The 20,755-nt window shown below is 47.0% G+C and overlaps 1 protein-coding gene across 1 annotated transcript in view; it reads right to left on the reverse strand.

The window, feature by feature from the left end:
* LOC142301395 (sodium-coupled monocarboxylate transporter 1) overlaps positions 1–4,934 on the reverse strand; it is a 52,162-nt gene extending 47,228 nt beyond the window's left edge. Inside the window, exons 1-2 of the mRNA XM_075342391.1 lie at positions 4,524–4,934; positions 2,658–2,723 (exon numbers count right to left, since the gene is read on the reverse strand). Of these exons, the coding sequence (XP_075198506.1) occupies positions 2,658–2,723; positions 4,524–4,874 (417 nt within the window). The 5' untranslated portion in view covers positions 4,875–4,934. The remainder of the gene's footprint in view (positions 1–2,657; positions 2,724–4,523) is intronic.
* Between the last annotated feature and the right edge of the window lie 15,821 nt (positions 4,935–20,755).

Raw genomic sequence — 20,755 nt, forward strand, 5'->3', positions numbered from 1 at the left:
GGAGATGTTCCTCTCTCCTGCAGCTTCATACACAGCGATGTGTGCCGCCGCAGGAACGAGGAACAACATCGTACCTGTCGCTGCAGCGAAATTATGGAAATGACCGACACTACACAGATCACTGATTTTCGATGCTTTTGCGATAGTTTATTGGTGCTTCTAGGCTTTACACATTGCGACGTTGTTACTGGCGCCGGATGTGCGTCACTTTCGTTTTGACCCCGACGAGATAGCAGTAGCGATGTCGCTACGTGCAAAGTACCCCTTAGAGTTTTGATGAAGCGCATAGGGATGTTCAAAATGACGTCTAGTTCGTCACAATGGCTACACGATTTATCTCCATGATTTTAGCTCTCTTATAATGGTTCATATTTTTCTCGTATTGCCTGTTAGTGTATGACATTTGGGAATTCATCATGGAGACACAAAGACAATGAAAGATGCAAACTATAATGCTGAAATATTATAGACTTGAGCTCAAAGCAATCTGCAATTTGAAGCTGTTCAGTTGTGATATTTGCTGGATTGTGGAAACTATAAGTAATAACAGCAGCAATGGCAGCAATAGTTTGTGACGCTGTACAAATTATATTATAGATCTATTTAATTGGCATTCGTGTGGCATTATTCATTAGAAAATATTATTACTTTCATTAACAAGTGGCCGCTAATAGCACTTCATTACTGTCATAATATTGATATCGAGAATTGTGTAATATACAAGAATACATAGGAAATAATTGATAGCGCTCCTATACATATAATATATATTTAATAGGATAGCGATTGGAATGTGAAACAATACTGGCTCTGGTCGTTCGTTTTATTTAATAAATAATAATATAGTTTTGGCTAAATTATATTAGTTTTGGAAGTAAGAATTATATTTTTTATTATTATTATTATCATTATACTCTAAGCCACCGTGAACGCCTTGAGTATTTGGTGAGTTTTTTTTACCTCAGTACAGTATTTGTAGCCAAAATCAGCAGTGGGACAATCAGAGGAAAAGTATAATAGAAACACGTCACCACTTCTGTATTTATTATCCACTTCTGGTTTTGGTAAACAAATCCTGAAGTAAAAATCTCACCAAATACTCAACGTGTGCACGTGGCCTTACAGTGACTTGGGACTGTGTTAGGCCCCGTGCACACTTTGAGTATTTGGTGAGTTTTTTACCTCAGTATTTGTAAGCTAATTGTACAGTGGGTAAAAAAGGCAGAAATCTTGCACTTGTTTGGGCTCGCTCACACGAGCGATGATTCTCTCTGGTCAGAGCGTGAGCTGTGTGTCAGTTTACTGTGATCCGATGAGAGAATCATATCACAAGTCCGGAGAGGACAGAAAACTTAGCTTCTCAATCTTCTCCATTATCTGTGTCCACATAAATTGGACAGCACTTGGATGATAGCCGAGTGCAGTCCGATGATTTATCTGCTCCTAATGGGTGCACGTGATCCGATATATGCTGCCAGTTGCAGCATGCTGCAAGGTTTTTTAATGTCAAATCAACATGAGAAAAAATACGCTGATCGGCACTGCCCCATAGTATAACACTGGTCCGAGTGCTATTCGATAAAACGTCGGCTAGCACTAGTTTGATGTATATGCTCGAGTGAGCACAGCCTTTTTATTACATTTTTCTACTGGTTGCTCCACTTCTTGTTTTCTATTGCAAATACTGAGGTAAGAAAACCACCAAACAGTTAACTTGTGCATGCGGCCTAAGGCCCGTTTCACACGTCAGTGAAAAACACAGACGTTTTTCACTGGCGTGTAAAACACGCACATGTCCCTGCGTGTGCCGAAAATCACGGCACACGTGGGTTGTCTAAGTGCAATCCGGGCTCCGTTCTCCGTGGCCCGTGATTGCACTTAGAAATCAACTCACCTGTGCGCGCTCCCGCTGTCCATGGTGCTGAATCCTCCCGCGGTGCAGCATCCGGCCGGCGCTGACCCCCGCAGCAGCTGCTTCCGGGTCGGCTGTGTCGCACATAATGAATATGCGCGACAGTAATCAGCCGGCTCAGAAGCAGCAAGCTGCACGGGCTCCAGAGGACATCGCTGGACGCCGGGTGAGTTAAAATGTTTATTATTTTAAATGCACGTTTTTTTCTGGCACGTGTTTCACGGACCACACCACTGCGTGGTCCATGGGACATCAGTGATGCCAGAAAAAAATGGACATGTCTCCGTGCGGCAATCATGCACACGCGGGTACGCTGCACGGAGACACGTGCAGTGAAAAATCACTGACGTGTGAGCAGACTCATTCATTATAATGGGTCTGCGTATGTCAGTGATTCTGGTACATTTAAAAAAAAAAGCACAAACGTCCCAGAATCACTGACGTGTGAAAGGGGCCTTATACTTTCCCTCTGATTGCGCCACTCCTGGTGTTGGCTACAAATACTGAGGTAAAAAACCTCACCAAATACTCAGTGTGCATGTAGGAGTATATTATAATATAGCGTGCACAATATTAAAAGCTCATTTTCTGCTGTATTACCATAATTATCAGCAAGTGTGATTAAAAGCACAGTACTTAAAAAAAAATCACATAAAATGGTAGTTAACATTAACAGTCCAAATCCAGCAGTCAGCAGCACTTTAAATGAGAATAATATTTTTGTTACTTTTTGGACATTACATACCGTTTGGATGATGAATAAGATGGTGCCAATAAGCCGTACAAATTTGTTAAATCGGAGCTCAAGATACTGTGAAAATAATGAATAGATAATATAATGGTTATTAGATGATTTTAATTAATATGTAGGAAATAACATCTGAATTAAATACTGAATGTAAGAAATATATATATATATATATATATATATATATATCATTTTATATGAGTTTTGGCTTGGACCATGAGGGAGGCAGCTAACACCACTGAAACGCGTAGTCCGTTTTTGTGTGTGTCTTGCATCCACCATATGCCATGAGCTCTGTATTATTTTAATTGTGCTTAATAAAGAGAAACAATTTTTTTACTGCCACCTGGACTTACCAATTTCTTGCTGGATCCATTCCATTGTTTATATATCATGGATGAATGATCTTTTTTTATATATATATATATATATATATATATATATATATATAGGTATATATACTGTGTATATATATATATATATGTATGTATATATATATATATATATATATATATATATATATATACACACACATACACACAGTATATATACACCTATATATATATATATATATATATATATATATATAAAAAGATCATTCATCCAACTCTGATTAGTTATTATAGCACATAGGATGGCTCTAGTCACAACCTACAGGTTACCGGTAGCAAGGTTTAATTTTTCGAGTTACCAGAAGGAATTATTAACCTGCATCTTGAGAAGCTTCTGTAACTGTTAACTACACCAGAGTACATTGCATCCTCTACTGATGATTCATCGTAATAACAGATTCTTATCCAGACACTCCAGTAAGGAAGAAAAACAGTTTGTGTTAGTTATGAATCAACATGTCACGTTTATAATTAATCAGGACAGATATTGTTGCTCAGATGTGTGAATTGTGATACACTATATCAGTCCTTTAAGACTTCTAATGATTACGTCTCCAGGACATGAGATGGTAAATTGGCAAGCTTTATCAAAACTAGTATGATTTGCCAACTATCACATTACAGCTTTCATTTTTCGGAAGAACCTTTGGACTCGTTTGATCTAATTATAACCAATATTCACTACAATATAAAGCCAACTGACTCAATAGTAGAACGTCTGGAAATCTGGAATCTTTAATTCTTTACTGCTACTTTTTACAGCATCAAAGCCAAAATCAACAAAGGGTCCAAATCACAAAAGGACTGCAAAATGTTTCATTTCATCTTTTTTTCACTTTCTAAGTTCTAACCCTGGGTTTGGCTTACAAATGCTGATGAAAAATACGGATCAAGATAGTAACCCGAGTATCCGGCATGAGGGCGGAAACAAGAATGGGCTACTCAATGATATAATATTTAATCATTTAAGTAATACCTTATCTACAAACGATCAGAGAACCTATTTAAAGGGTTTTTTCACTTTTAGAAAAGGGGAACCAAATATCATCTATAATGTAAATTAGCAAAATCGGATAGTAGTCACCTTGCTTGGGTCCAGAGGTAGCTTTCTGCTGTTGCTCTTGGTCTCAGTGTTTTGAATGCAGTTGTAATCAACATTTCTAATCACCGCTGCAGCCAATCACTGAGCCCAGTGGTTAAGGAAAATAGAAGAAGATACTGAGCTTATTGATATGATGTGAGCTGCAACCAAAATGCTGGACCTGTGGAAAGTGAGAACTATCCGATTTGGATATTTTTACATTAGTGGTAAAGTTTCTAAAAGTAGAAACCTCCTCTAAGAGGTGAAATATATAAGATTACTCACAGCCTGCCACTATAATCTAATCTGTGGAATATATAACATTGCTCACAACCTGCCATAATGTATAGTTAGCAACATTTTTTACATCAGCTATATAATTGCGCTTACCTCATAGGTGCTGGTGATGCCCAGTCTGTAGAACACTGGCAGAAATATTTCCGATGAGAGTACCACAACAATGGCATATGTTATAGCGAATATGGTGAACATGGCACCAAATCTGTATACCTCTGCTGGGGTACCCAACACTGTAACAGCAGACATGAAGCTGGCAGTAAGGGAAAGAGCCACTGGTACAGCAGTCATGCTCCTGCCTCCCATTAGGAAATCTTTTGAGGTCTTCTGTCCGCCACCAGCAAAAGCATAGTAAATCCCAATGACAGCAGAGATGAGCAGCATTAGGGCAAAAACAACATAGTCCCAAGCTGTAAAAGAGCCAATGTCACCTGGAACAGCCATAGTTGCTCTGATGTGCAGTAGGATGTGAAGAACTGCAAGTAGAAGCCAGTGGGCAACACGGGCAGGATGAGGAAAGGTGTGATCGAATACTTGGGCTGGCTTTCAGCTACCTCTGAACTGTTATATGCAAATCACAATTGCACTTAGTAACTGAGTAAAGGAAAAAGAAACACCAAAGTACACAGAGTACTCAAAGACTGGCAAGGTGCAGATGGGATTGTGCCTCAGGGCAAGGTTGTCATTATAACAATATGACAGCAGGTGGAATTGCCACACAACTAGATAGAGCCCAAGAGAGGATATCAACTATGATGAGATAGAAAGCCCATACTACATGAATAGGTGAGAACATAAAAAAGGAATAAAAAGGACATAGAAGGTTGTGTAGAACACAGATGCTAAAAAGCCGAGATGGACTGCCTAACAGAAAAAGACAGGTAATCGAAATCTGAGTGATATGCAAGGAAAGTTAAAGGATCTTGGAGAGTGGAGTAGGTGGGCTCAAGAAAAAAAAACCTAGAGGAAGGAACCTTTTATAAAACAGCCAGCCTATAAGGTGGACCACCACATTGTCTTGTCCCACAGATTTCACACCTCTAGTCTGTGAATTATGCAGGATTCAGAGGAATGGTGGTGATTAATTTAGCATAATGCACTAAGAGATGGCACAGGACAATGAATGGACGTCTAGAGAAGAATTGACCTGAAACATTGTCCTCTAACTCTATCATGTCAGCATAAGTCCACGTGACAATAAGTTTCACCTAACAAAAGGAATTCCAAGAAGGGCTTTCGTTAACACTTAATTTTATTTTTCTAGTAGAAAGCAACTAATAATTCTGTCATCGCAGCTTCTTAACAAAGGTTTAGTTGTATATGTCATAATCTTAGACACAAGTTTATTCAGTGACAGTATCTTAAGATTTGTCTATTTCTTCCACAATGGCACTTTTGTCTAACTGCTATGAAAAGTACCACAACACAGCTGCAGTCCTATTTTTTTTAACCATGCAGAGTACAGGAGTACTGTTGTGTAGAGAAAATTTAAACTTAAAGGGATTTTCCAGTTTTTTATATTTAAAGAAGTGGTTCACGCATATTTATTATTTGCTAGACGATATTATGTTGAGAAGCAATGTTTCTCTCAAATACCTTATGGCGATGGGGAACAGCAGTCCGCAATAGCGCCTCTCACAGGCACTATTGCCAACATAAGGTATTTGAGAGAAACATTGTTTCTCAACATAATATTGATCTAGAAAATAATAAATATGGGTGAACCACCTCTTTAATGGTTTAGCCTAGATGAAATCAGTAGGGTGTTCCAGCCCTGAACAACTCATTGATCAGCTTTTTAATAAACACGTCCCTTGCTTCCCTGGTATGGCTCCATACTTTTAGTAAGGGTACGGTTCCACTAGCGTATACCTTCCGATGCAAGAGCATTGGAAGCAATATGCTAATGACGTTCTGCTGCGAGTGTCAGCCAAGGGTCATGCGACTTTCATACGCTTTTGCGATCGGATCACAGGTGCAGAGAAGAGGGAGGGAGCACTTTCTCCCCATCTCCTCTGTGGCCTGTCTCTGCGTATATCCCACTGCACTCGGATTACATGCGAGTGCAGTGCGATCTTTCACAGACACCGATAGACTTGTATGGGGTGCGTGACCCGAAACTCGCTGCCCAATGCAGCATGCTGCATTTCATTCTGCATTCCGCTATGACATGAGAAATCAATCGCAGATGGACGCTGTCCAATAGTTTTGCAGTGGTGTGAGTGCAGTCCAATATTTTATTGGATTGTACTCGTCAGTGGAACTTTACCCTGTGCAATTCCACAATTGTTTTTTTTTTTAAATTTACCATTTTTACTATATGGTAAAACTGATGTGTCCATAAGATGATCTGAGGCTCAGTGATGGCTTATTTTTTGCGTCCTGAGCTGACGACATTTTTACGAATATATCATTTTTAGGTAGATACAATGTTTTGATTGCCTCTTATAGCAATTTAATGCATTTTGAAGTTTGCAAAAAAAACATATTTTTTTTTTTTGTTACGCTGTTATTTTGATAGATAAGCAATTTCTGAAAGCGGTGATACCAGAGCTCCATCTGCACACTCGCCGACTCCGGGAGGCATTTTTTGAAGCCCACATAGCTCTCTTGAGCCGAGACCTCCATCTACGCACACACCGACTCCAGGTGGCATTGTCTGAAGCCTGCACCGCTGGCAGAGCATCTTACCCTCCTCCCTGCCCTACTCCACACAGCCCGCACCGCAGCCAGCACAGCTCCACACCGCCGACAAAGCATCTCACCTTCCACACACCTCTACTCCACACAGCTCATTCTCCTCCTCCCGGTAAGCTAAATTGAGATTTTAAGATGCACACCTCATTTTCCTCCCAAATTTTTGGGAGCAAAAGTATGTCTTATAATCCGAAAAATACAGTAAGTCCATTGAGTTCAACTCATAGCCTTACATGTTAATTCAGAGGAAAGTAAAAACCCCATGAGGCAGACACTAGACTCCATAATAGGTGAAAAATTTCTTCCCAACTCCACATTCTGCAATTGACTAGTTCCTTGGATCATCTCCGCATCAGAGAATCCAATGCACATATCCAGTTATATAATAATTTTCAAGAAAGGCATCCAGGCTTCTCTTAATTCTAGTAATGAATCAACCATTACAACATTATGTGGCAGAGAGTTTCATAGTCTCACTGCTCTTACAGTAAAGAATCTGCATCTGTGATTGTGATTAAACCTTTTTTCCTCTAAACTTAGTGAATGCCCACTTGTTCCCATTGCAGGCCTAGGTGTAAAATGATCATTAGAGAGAGCTCGAGAGCTCTATACTGTCACCTCATATATTTATACATTGCAATAAGATCTCCTTTAAGCCTTCGTTTTTGCAAACTGAATAACCCCAACTTTAATAACCTGTTTTGGTATTGCATTCCTCCCATTCCTTTAAAAACCTTGGTTGCTCTTCTCTGCGCCCGCTCTAGTTGAGCCATGTCCTTCTTATACACCAGAGACCCAAATTTTACACAGTATTCTAAGTGTGGTCGGACTAGTGACTAGTATAGAGGCATAACTACAGTATGTTCTTCTCATGAACATCTATGCCTCTTTTAATACATCCTATTATTTTATTAGCCTTGCAGCAGCTTCCAGACACTGATTAGTAAAGTGTAGTTTGCTGTCCACAAATACACCCATCTTTTTCAGTGACAGTTTTTCCAAGTGTTTTACAATTAAGTACATAATTTTACATTTTATTTCCTCTGCCCAAGTGCATGAAATAAAATGTATCTACATTAAACTTCAATTGCCATTTCTCAGCCCAAGCCTTCAGCTTACACAAATCCTTTGGCAATATTAAATTATCCTCTTTTGTATTGATTACCTTGCAAAGTTTAGTATCATCTGCAAATATTGAAATTCTACTCTCCATGCCCCCTACAAGGTCATTAATAAATATGTTAAAAGAAGAGGGCCCATTTCTGACCCCTGTGGCACCCCACTGTTAACTGTGACCCAATCCGAGTGTGTTCTTTAATAACCACCCTTTTGTTTCCAATTATTGAGCCAGTTCTTAGCCCAGTTATACATATTTTCTTGTATTCCTATTAATCTCATTTTATGTATCAACCTTTTGTGTGGCACTGTATCAAATGCCTTTGAAAAAACTATATAGATAACATGTACAGCATTTCCCTGGTCCAGTCTGGAACTTACTTTCTCATAGAAGCTTATCACATTAGTTTGACAGAACCGATCCCTCATAAACCCATGTTGATTCTGGGTAATGAGGTTATTCTTCTGAAGCTGATATAATCTGATCGCTTGTACTGTACAGAGTTCTGTAGAGCACAAATGCTGTGTTCCTATAAATGCCAGCGCTCACAGAAACTACGTCATGACAGTGACCGGGGTCACCAGCTGACCCCTAGCTGCCATAACAACCCATCGGCACCCCGTGATCACATCACAGGACCGCTGATGGGAGCAAAGGGAATAACACACTCTCTGCCGGCTTGCATTAAATCTCACTGTAAAAGATTCACAGCGGGATTTAACTAGTTAAAAGCAGCAGGCGGATCTCCGATCCACCTGCACCAGTTAGAGGCATAAATCGGCTGATCAGATCAGCCGACATGTGCCAGGAAAGGTGCAGGCTCAGTGTGTGAGCCAGCCTCACAGGGAGCGTGACGCACTATGATGTACTGCTACGTCATAGGTCATACACTTACATTTGCGTATAACTTGAATGAGTGCTGTCCGTTGTTTTATTGGATAGCACTTGCAACAATACTATACTATGTATAGTACTTATACTATGGAGCAGTGCTGACTAGGATTTGTACTAGTAAAAGAGCAACTACAAATGCCATCTGCTGCACGTATAAGTATGTGCGCACAGTGCGTTTTTTGTAGTGATTTAGCGTATTTTTCGGGTGCGTTTTTGGTCTATGAGTTATGGTCTGAGTTTTGATTTTTGCTGATCCACAGTGCTTTTTTTTAGCTGCAAAAACGCAGCAAAACACAGTGACCAAAAACGCAGCAAAACGCAGTAAAAAATGCACAAAAACGTTTTGGTTTTTTTGCAGGTGCGTTTTTGTGAGTTTTTTTGCAGCCAAAAATGCTTCATCTTTGTGGTCACAAAAAAGGCAACGTGCGCACATAGCCTAAAGGCCGCTTTACACGTTGCGATATCGTTACCAATATCGCTAGCATGCGTTCCCGCCCCCATCGGTTGTGCGTCACGGGCAAATCTCTGCCCGTGGCGCACAACATCGCCCGGACCCGTCACACTACTTACCTGCCTAGTGACGTCGCTGTGACTGGCGAACCGCCTCCTTTCTAAGGGGGCGGTTCGTTTGGCGTCACAGCGACGTCACTAAGCGGCCGCCCGCCCAATAGAAGCAGAGGGACAGAGATGAGCAGCCGTAACATCCCGCCCACCTCCTTCCTTCCTCATTGCCAGCGGCCGCAGGTACGGTGATGTTCCTCGTTCCTGCGGTGTCACACACAGCGATGTGTGCTGCCGCAGGAACGACGAACAACATCATACCTGTAGCAGCAACGATATTTGGCAACTGGACAGCATGTCAATGAACAACGATAAGGTGAGTATTATCGCTCGTTAACGGTCGCTCCTGCGCGTCACACGCAAAGACGTCGCTAACGAGGCCGGATGTGCGTCACGAATTCCGTGACCCCAACAACATCTCTTTAGCGATGTTGTTGTGTGTAAAGCAGCCTTTACAGTATATCTGAATGTAAACACTGAGGCCTCGATTCATCAAATAGTTTCTGGTATAAAAACTATTTCACAATTTTTGTCATGCTCTTATGTGGCGCCCCTGACCTGGTCAGGCATCACTGAGTATTGCACCCACGCCTGGGTCAGTACAAACAGGTAATCCCAAAGGCTGAGTAGGGTGTGGACACATACAGGCACCCTTTGACCAGGACACACACACACACACTAGAGGGGACCCCTGGGCAGACCCAGGAGGGGGCGGAGCCTCCATATCTCAGTTAGTGTGGCGCTGTAGTGAAGCTGGAAGAGGGTTGTGCAGTGGCAGTCAGAGGAGAAGGAGAGGAGCAGCCGTGTCTGAAGTGTAGGGCTGAAGAGCGGAACACTGTCAGACTCTGCACGTGCAGTGGCTGCTGGCGGGGGAGAACATTACCACCAAGTCAGACTGAAAGACACCTGAAGGAGGAGAGCAGTAAGGAGTCGAGTACGGGGACTCATGGTAATGAATGCACACACGGGGTACACGTCCCTAGAGCCAGACATCCATTTAGTGGTCTGCTAAATCCTGCAGGTGGTGGGACTAGAGGTTCCACGCCAACCAACACAGCATCAACAGCAACGAGGGGGCCCATAAGGAGGATCGAGCCTGGAGCTATCTTATCCCTGGTCCACACTGTCAGCAAACGGGTCAGAAAGGGGAGAAAGGCAGTAGCGACTTCCCTGGACGCATCCCACGATATACTTCAAGTCAGGAGTGGTCTGAAACAAAGGTGCAGGAAGGCAAGTCAGCAGTCACCCCTATATCAGCCTGAGGGATACCTGGTTCCACCTGGTTCATCATAGCATCGCCCAGGTTGTCTCACTCTACCAGCAAAAAGTAAAAACTCTGAAAGACATTTCTGGACTGTGTGAGTTCTTCTGCGACCTGTGGTTCTACACACACCTCCACCCGAGCCCCTGGGGCCAGCCTCACTCGCAGGAGGCCATAACACTAGACTTCAGATACCATCAGCCCCAGACGCTCGCTAAACTGCAGTGGTGGTCACCCACTGACCGCAAAACCGAGAGTGGTGACACGATTCCTATTAAAGTTAACCTGACATACCTGTTGCCGGAAGATTCCCAGCACGTGAAAACCCTGAGGTGACCTGCAGGTGAGGGGCTTCAAACTTACACCATTTTCGATCAGCTCTACTAACTTATTCAAATTCATTATGATTTACGTCACAATAATAGCGTAAATTACAGTAGTGATGTATGCCATTCATAATGTACATTTGTTTCTGTGGTGCATGATTGTTGAAAGATAAACCAAATTATGGGAATCTTCATGTACTGCACTTTTGATGAAGATGTGGCGCTCCTGAATCTTCAGTCGCCACAGGGTACTGCACTTCACTTAAGGTGGGGTACTCATTCTGGATCAAGAGGAGGTCGGTACCAATTCCACAACACACAGACTCATACACAGAGTCAGGTTGCTCTCCCCAATGGGGACCGTACTAGGGTCCGGTCTTAAGGTACTTGTGACGCCCTGGCAAAACCAGGTAGTCACACAAGAGACCCCCGCATAACACCATCCCTCACAGGGTTACATACAGCCGACCTGAAACCCTAGCCACCCCCCTCAGGGCAAGACAGACACACCAGTGGGCAGGACCAGGCTGTTAGGAAATGCCCACCTAGGGGGTCTAGACAGCCCGGGGCGGGAAAACCAACAGATTTAGTGTAGAGATCAAGTTGAGAGGAGTGGAGGCTGGGGCTAGATGTAGCTCCAGCGGAGGTGAAGCTCAAGTTGACTGGCGCCAGGGTCGGAGCCCTGGTGCCTTGGCTAGGTGGCAGACGGTGGTCCCCGTCAGCAGGCGACGGAAAGACGCCAGCCGGAGATCCAAGGTGGACCGGGACAGGGTTGGAGCCCGCCGGTACCGACACCGGAGAACTGACCCAGAAACCATGCACAGATGGGGTACTTGGATCCTGAAGCCAGGACCGAAACCAACGGCCTAACTGATTAACCAATTAGGGCAGGATTTTAGGTCCTGTCCCAACCAAAGTCCCAGAAGCATACAACCACCCACAGAGAGGGATAGGGCAACCGCCAGGGCCCGGTAGATCCCACGGTTCAGCGTCAACGGTCACGGCTTCTTAGGTACACAACAAGCTGGGAGCGGACTCCCGTGTTCCATACCGGGAGGCCCAACACAAGCAAAAACAGTGCAGAGGGAAAAGACGGCGACCACCAGCCCGGGTGGGGTACCAGAGTACAACCGGCCGCGGCGGCCGGCACCTTGGTTTACCAAAAGACTCGTGTGATTTATTCAACTGTGAGTAACCAAACATCCCCTGGTACGTCCGGGCGCGCAGGCCCCCTGCCATCGCCATCTCCTGCACAGAGCCACTGGACCCCGGGGCAACCATCCCTACCCACGGAGGGGTTAACATCCAGCTGCCATTACATCTCCCCTGGGGTGTCCCACAACAGCAGCGGTGGTGCCACCTTTCACCACACACCGTGGGTGGCGTCACGAACTGAATACAGCCAAGCCCGTACAACTACGTCCCCCTTTTCATTTGGCGTGTCCACGTGACCCCCGGGTCCGGAGGATCCCTCGAGCCACACAGCGGGTCCGGATCCGAGCAGCTCGGCTGCTACAGGCGTGGGGGCGGCACATAGTCACCAAACATGGGGGCTGCCACTCACTAGTGACAGGGAACTGGGGGAGGAGCGGCCACCATGGGGAGTTAGGAGCTGACACAGAAGTCTAGAGTTCTCCAGCAGGAGAGGACAGGAGCGGACGGGTTTTTCGGTAGCTCCTGTGGGATGTGGGAGTTAATACGGTCGCCGAGGGGAGAGCTTCATTGCTCCCTTGGGACCGGCGCAGCTCAGGGTGCAAAGCCCTAGGGTGTAACAGACTTCACGTTGTATCACCAGAATCTGCAGGACAGGGGGATTGTATGTCCCTCTGGCCCCCACAAGATCTCGGAGCACAGTAGCACATAGGCTCCAGAGTCGTGATCAAGGTCAGGCCGCATCACGGACCCACGTCACCTGCACATGGGACGGAAGCTAACACTACAAGAACCGAGATCCCCAAGCAGCTTCAGGACACGGGAATCCATCTTTAAAAGTGCTAGAAGGAAGGGCTCACAGTCTACCGTACCAGTTCTGACCTCCAAAGGATCCAGGATTGGCTGGGGCCCATGCCTCTTATTGCCGTCGCCATCGCTCCGCACTTTGGTGCCAATGGCCACTACTACCTCCATCATCCTCCCTGGGGCCTAGCTTCACCTGCAGGAAGCTGAACTATCCTAGCTGCGACACCACCCATCTCAGAGGACAGCGACCGCAGCGGCGTCACGAGACAACTACTACCACCAACTTCCTTCATCCCATCCATCCTTCCCTTTTATTGTTCACCTCAGGGCCACGAAGCCCGGAAGGGCCACCTGTGACATTTCCTGACCCATCACTGGCCCGGCGACGAGTATATACCCCAGGCCCCGTGGGGTGCCACAAAGACTCATGCAAGTCTTTATGAATTGGGGCCTGAATGAGGTGTAGATTTAGCCTCATCTGTCTGTGTTTGATATGACGTTTGGTTATTCCTTTGGTTATACCATTATAAGTTCTAAAAATAGCTACAGAAAACATGGATGAAGGGTTAAAAATCTGTGTTGCCAATGAACAAGATGCACAAGATGTGAAGAGGACAAGCCAGGTAAGTATAATTCAAGCAGTTTATTGGGTCTACACTAGTGATGAGTGAGTACTAAAAAGCTCGGGTGCTCGAGGCTCGGGCCGAGCATCCAAGATACTATTGTACTCGGCCCAAGCACCGAGCCCAATGTTATCCTATGGGAGACCCGAGTATTTTTATGAAATGACCCCCGGCAGCATGTAGAAACCCTGAAAATGTCACAAAAGTCTCAGAAGAGTGCTCAAATGACATGACAACAGCATGGGGAAGATCCCTTGAAGCATTTATCACTCAAAAGTCACAGCTGTGAACAATTTTGTCCGCGTTTTACGCCATTTTTACGGACTCACCAGAAAACCTTCCAAAATGACACCAAAATGAATTTTCATGGCGGAAATGTTAAGGGCACATACCCAATAGTGAGATAGAGCTGGTGTATGTTACTTTTGGAGATTACATGAAAGATTTTATGTGAAAACATTGTGTGGCACTTCGATGTCCCTGAGAAGAGACGTACATGAAGGCCTCTTGAGTCTAATGTGCCCATTTTGAGGAAGTGGGTCTATTGTAGTATAGCCCTTTGGCAGAACAGCCAAAAATTGGGAGGCTCCACGTTGTCCCTGGATAGAGACGTGCATGAGGGCCTGTAAACCTGAAGTGCCCATTGTAAGGAAGTGGGTCTATTGTAGTATAGCCCTTTGGCAGGGCAGCCAAAAATTGGGAGGCTCCACGTTGTTCCTGGATAGAGACGTGCATGAGGGCCTGTAAACCTGAAGTGCCCATTGTAAGGAAGTGGGTCTATTGTAGTATAGCCCTTTGGCAGGGCAGCCAAAAATTGGGAGGCTCCACATTGTCCCTGGATAGAGACGTGCATGAGGGCCTGTAAAACTGAAGTGCCCATTGTAAGGAAGTGGGTCTATTGTAGTATAGCCCTTTGGCAGGGCAGCCAAAAATTGGGAGGCTCCACGTTGTCCCTGGATAGAGACGTGCATGAGGGCCTGTAAACCTGAAGTGCCCATTGTAAGGAAGTGGGTCTATTGTAGTATAGCCCTTTGGCAGGGCAGCCAAAAATTGGGAGGCTCCACGTTGTCCCTGGATAGAGACGTGCATGAGGGCCTGTAAACCTGAAGTGCCCATTGTAAGGAAGTGGGTCTATTGTAGTATAGCCCTTTGGCAGGGCAGCCAAAAATTGGGAGGCTACACATTGTCCCTGGATAGAGACCTGTTAGGTTCTTAGTGCGTCCGTGCTTGCATTTAAAAACCGCACGTGTGTGCCTGTTGGTGGCAGCGTTCAGGTGCACTTGTGTGCGTTTTGCACAAACTTGGATATAACGCACAAGTCTAGTGAATACACATCAGCACAGCATTGTAAAATGCGCAAGGGCGTTGGCAACGAACAAGGAAGTGGACGTGATGGTGGTGCAGGCAGAGACCGAGGTCGTGTGCAAGCTCTAATTTCGCCACAACAAAGGGCCACATCTACTTGCTCGCACGTCCTGTCCCAAATTCTTGGGGACCGCAGCAGTACACCGCTCTTGAACCAAGACCAGTGTCAACAGGTTGTTAGTTGGATAGCGGATAATGCTTCCAGTCAGATTGGCACCACCACAAACACTCTGTCTTCCACACGGTCAAGTATCAGTAGCCGTGATACTGCACCGCACATTTCAGAACCTGATCCTCCTTCCTACCACCAGGCCGAGTACACGTCCACGGACATTACTGATCCCACACTTGGACACTCGGAAGAGCTGTTCACGTTTCCATTCACACATTCTGGCCTCTCGCCAGCTCCTGTTGAAGTGGGCCATGACGAGATTGTATGTACAGATGCCTAAATATTTGAGCAGCCACGTTCTCACGAAGTTGGCAACGTGGCTCAACAAGGGGTCGACGATGATGAGACACAATTGTCAGGAAGTCAGGAGGAGGAGCAGCGTGCGGAAGAGGAATACGACGTGGTGGATGATCCAGTAACTGACCCAACCTGGCAGGAGGATATGCAGAGTGAGGACAGCAGTGCACAGGGGTAGGGAGGCGTAGCATCCCAACAGGCAGTAAGAAGCAGGGTGGTGGCCCCAGGCAGACGTCAGGCGACCATTCCCCGGAACAACAACACGACACAAGGTGCCTGTACAAATGTTAGGTCTTCCCGAGTCTGGCAGTTTTTTAAGTTGGCTCCAGATGATTCTAAAAAGGCCATTTGCAACACCTGCCATGCCAGCATCAGCAGGGGTACCAAAACTAGCAGCCTGACCACCACCAGCATGATCAGGCACATGTCAGCCAAGCACCCGACTTTGTGGGATGTACAACAGAGTCGAGGAGCAGTGCTTGCTGATGTCACTGCTACGTCTTCGCTTGTTGTGCATGCGAGCCAATCCCCTGTCCATGCTGCCCGCGAACAAGCCTCCTCCGGCCCTGCACCTGCAGTTGCCCACGCAGAAATAACACCATCATCAAGCACGTCCTTGTCCCAGCGCAGCGTTCAGTTATCCATTCAGCAAACCTTTGAACGCAGGCGCAAATACACTGCCAACGCTCCACATGCCACACTTCTAAATGTTAACATTTCGCGACTGCTTGCGCTGGAAATGTTGCCTTTTAGGCTGGTGGAGACAGAAGCATTCCGCGACCTAATGGCGGCAGCTGTCCCACGTTACTCGGTCCCCAGCCGCCACTATTTCTCCCGGTGTGCCGTCCCCGCATTGCATAACCACGTGTCACAAAACATCACACGTGCCCTGAACAACGCTGTTTCAGCCAAAGTCCACCTAACCACAGACACGTGGACAAGTGCTTGTGGGCAAGGCCGCTACATCTCGTTGACGGCACACTGGGTTAATATTGTGGAAGCTGGGACCCAGTCTGAGCGAGGGACGGAACACGTCCTTCCCACACCAAGTTTTGGAGGCCCTACCTCAGTCAGGGTTTCACCCACACTCTACAGCTCCGGAATGTCATGCTCCTCAGCCTCCTCCTCCTCCTGCGCATCCTCATCCACTTTACCCTCCACACCAGTCCGAAGCTGGAAGTGTCGCGGGCGGAGGAGGGGACGCTGCGCTCTCCCACTGCTCGGGTCCGGCTGCCGCTGCTCTACGGCTGCTGCTGCTCGGTGGCTCGAGCGATGGCCGGATCCCGGGGACTCGAGCGGCGCTCCTCGCCCGTGAGTAAAAGGGGTGGTTTGGGTTTTGGGGATATTGTCCGTGACGCCACCGCTGCTCTGGACGGGGATCCCGGGAGCCTGTGACAGGGAGCAGCTTTGTTGTTATTTCTCCCCTCCGTGGGTAGGGGGGTTGGTTGTCCCGGGGCCCAGTGATGGGGTAGAGATGGATGACAGGCGGGTTGCGGGGCCTGATGAGGTGCAGGGTCGCAGGGGTAGCGCTGTGCCGCACGGCACGGAGGTACTCACTCAGCCCAATGATGATGACACAGTTCACGGTAAAACAAGCGGCTGGATGGACGGGTCCCTCGGATGACTGTCTCTCCCTGCACCTAAGTTCAGTGTTGGTAGCGATGGGTTCCCACCGGTAACCCGCTCCCCGACCTGGATATGGGCCGGAGGAGCCCCTTTTGCCCACAGGGGCTGGCCCTGGGAGACGGTTGCCCTTGGCGGTGGCGGTTGCCTTCTATCGGGACTTGGCTGTTTGGAAACCCGGAAGTCCCCTTCACTAACGGATTTGGCAAATTCACGGCGACTCCAAGGCTTGCCGGGATCCGAAAGGCCCCTGCCAATGGTGCTGGCTTCTCTTTGTATACCGGTCCGGTACCGCCGGGTCACCACCCGTCCACGGTCCTTACGGCAGACTCCAATCGGCCTCCACTGCAGACGGTCACCACATCCTGCCAACCTTGCTGTCCTGTCCAGGCCACACACCCGGACCAACTTCAGGCTCTTTGCTGTCACTTTTCTCCTCTCTACTACTTTCCTCCTTCCACTTCCTTAGCTTAACTCTCACTGCCTGTGTTTTCCCTCCTCCAGGACTGTGAACTCCTTGGTGGGTGGAGACCAACCGCCTGGCTCCACCCACTGGTGTGGACAACAGCCCCTGGGGAAGGCAACAAGGATTTTGTGTTTTGACTATGATGTGCCTGCAGGGAGTGTGGGGTGTGTAAGTGTTGTGCTCTGTGGCCCCTGGCTTGTCCAGGGCGACACAGAAGCACTGCAGCACTGCCTCGGCGAAGCGGCAACAGGCTGTGCTGAAGCTAATTTGCATAGGTGACAAACCGCACAATGCAGAAGAGGTGTGGACAGCTCTGAAACAGCATGCAGATCACTGGCTCACACCTCTGAACCTAAAGCCAGGAAAGGTTGTGTGTGACAATGGCCGGAACCTGGTGGCGGCTTTGAGGCGAGGCCAGCTGACACATGGTCCATGCGTGGCCCATGTGCTCAACCTCGTGGTTCAGCGGTTTCTAAAGTCATACCCAGAGCTGTCTGATCTGCTGGTAAAAGTTCGCCGCCTGTCTGCACATTTTCGAAAGTCACCTACTGCTTCAGCCGGCCTTGCCGGCTTTCAGCGCCATTTGCATCTTCCGGCTCACAGACTGGTGTGTGATGTCCCCACGCGTTGGAATTCAACTCTGCACATGTTGGTCAGGATATGTGAGCAGAAGAGGGCAGTTGTTAAGTACCTGCATCACCTAAGCCGTAGGGAAATGTCTCAAACTCCACACATAACACCTGAGGAGTGGAGATGGATGTCCGACCTATGTACCATCCGCCAAAACTTTGAGGACTCCACCAAGATGGTGAGCGGCGATGACGACATTATTAGTGTCACCATACCGCTTCTCTGCCTTCTAAAATGGTCTCTGCTCAAAAACAAACATGATGCATTGCAGGCGGAGCGCGATGAGTTGGAGCAAGAAACAGTAGTGGGTGTGGGTGATAACACACAGCCCAGCCTCGTCTCATCACAACGTGCAGTGGAGGACTATGACGAGGAGGAGGATGAAGACATGGAGCAACTCTCCGGCCAAATTGAGGATATGACATGCAGTCATATCCTCGGTTCAGCGTGGCTGGCCAGAGGACAGGGTAGATTATGAGGAGGAGGAGGAGGAGGACAGCATGTTCAGTCATCGTGTTGGTCAGGATACTGAAGTGATGGCTGTTAAGAGTCTGGCACACATGGCTGACTTTATGGTAAGCTGCCTGTCTCGTGACCCTCGCGTTAAGAACATCTTGGCCGACAATCATTACTGGTTGGTAACACTGTTAGACCCACGCTAAAAGGAGAACTTTATGTCTCTTATTCCCGAGGCGGAGAGGTCAGGCAAAATGCAGCAGTTCCAGAAGGCCATAGTCACGGAAGTAGGCAAAGCATTCCCCTCACAAAACGCTAGCGGCATAGGTCAGGAATCAGTGGACAACCAAGGCGTACAGCCGAGAGGGGCACAAGTCCAATCCGCCAGAGGTAGGGGAACAGTCTTCAAAGCTGGGTTTACACACTTCAACATCTCAAACGACATCGCTGTAACGTCACCGGTTTTGTGACGCAATAGCGATGTTGTTTGCGATGTTGCAGTGTGTGAAACTTATCAGCGACCCGGCCCCTGCTGTGAAGTTGTAATCGTTACAAATCGTTCAGGACCATTCCTAGGTCCTTTGTTTCCCGCTGTGCAGCATGAAGTTTCAGTGTGTGAAGACTTTGCAGAGACTTTGTTAGCAACTTCCCTTTCAAAAGGCTGCTTATCAACGTCCCCAACAACCAGCTAGGTCGCTCTGCAGGTCCGGATCGCTGTTGAGTTGTTGGCCAGGTTTGCCTGTTTGACAGCTCAGCAGCGACTTAGCAGAGACTTAGGGAGGTCGCTGTTACGTCACAAAACCGGTGACGTTACAGCGATGTCCTTTGCGATGTTGCAGTGTGTAAACCCAGCTTTAGATGTGGGACAGTTTTCTCAGCTCCTCACATACCACAGCCCCTGAGGTGTGGGGCAGTGCCACAAGAAATCCTAAGTTTGCCCAGATGCTCAAGGAGTACCTTGCAGATCAAACAACTGTACTCCGACATTCCTCTGTGCCTTACAATTAATGGGTATCCAAGCTGGACACGTGGCATGAATTGGCTCTCTACGCCTTGGAAGTCCTAGCCTGCCCTGCCGCTAGCGTTTTGTCAGAGCGTGTTTTTAGTGCCGCAGGTGGAATCATTACAGATAAACACACCCGCCTGTCAACTGAAAATGCTGACAGGCTGACTCTGATCAAGATGAACAAGGGTTGGATTGGGCCAGACTTCACCACACCACCAGCAAATGACAGCAGAATTTAAAGTTTGTAACGGGAATTTGCCATGTACCTCCACTCACCCATGGTAACACACTTCTGGACTTTGGCTAATCGCTGGACTGCTCCTCCTTCTCCTCATGCGCCATCATGATGACCGTTACAATAGTTAGGCCGTTGTTTCAGGTATACCCCCAGTGGTAAATTTTTTCGCCCATTCTTTCAGAATGGGTATTACAACGACAGGAGACCCGCTCCTTTGCAATGGGAACAATGTTTTGAGGCCCTCATGCACATCTCTATCCAGGGACAATGTGGAGCCTCCAAATTTTTGGCTGCCCTGCCTAAGGGCTATACTACAATAGGCCCACTTCCTTACAATGGGCACTTCAGGTTTACAGGCCATCATGCACGTCTCTATCAAGGGACAATATGGAGCCTGACGCTGCCACCGACTGCCACACACGTGCGGTTTTTAAATGCAAGCACGGACGCACTAAGAACCTAACAGGTTTTTAGGAGCGACAATTACTGAGACGTCTGACACTATCAGGACTGTTTTAGACTGTGTACACCAGCCCCAGATATGATGAAGGCTGGTATACGGTCACCACTAGGAATGGCTATATACCCTGCCTGCCTGCCTGCCTGCCTGTATACTGCTACAATAGTCCTGACA

Source organism: Anomaloglossus baeobatrachus, chromosome 4, assembly GCF_048569485.1.
Source record: "Anomaloglossus baeobatrachus isolate aAnoBae1 chromosome 4, aAnoBae1.hap1, whole genome shotgun sequence".
NCBI lineage: Eukaryota > Metazoa > Chordata > Amphibia > Anura > Aromobatidae > Anomaloglossus > Anomaloglossus baeobatrachus.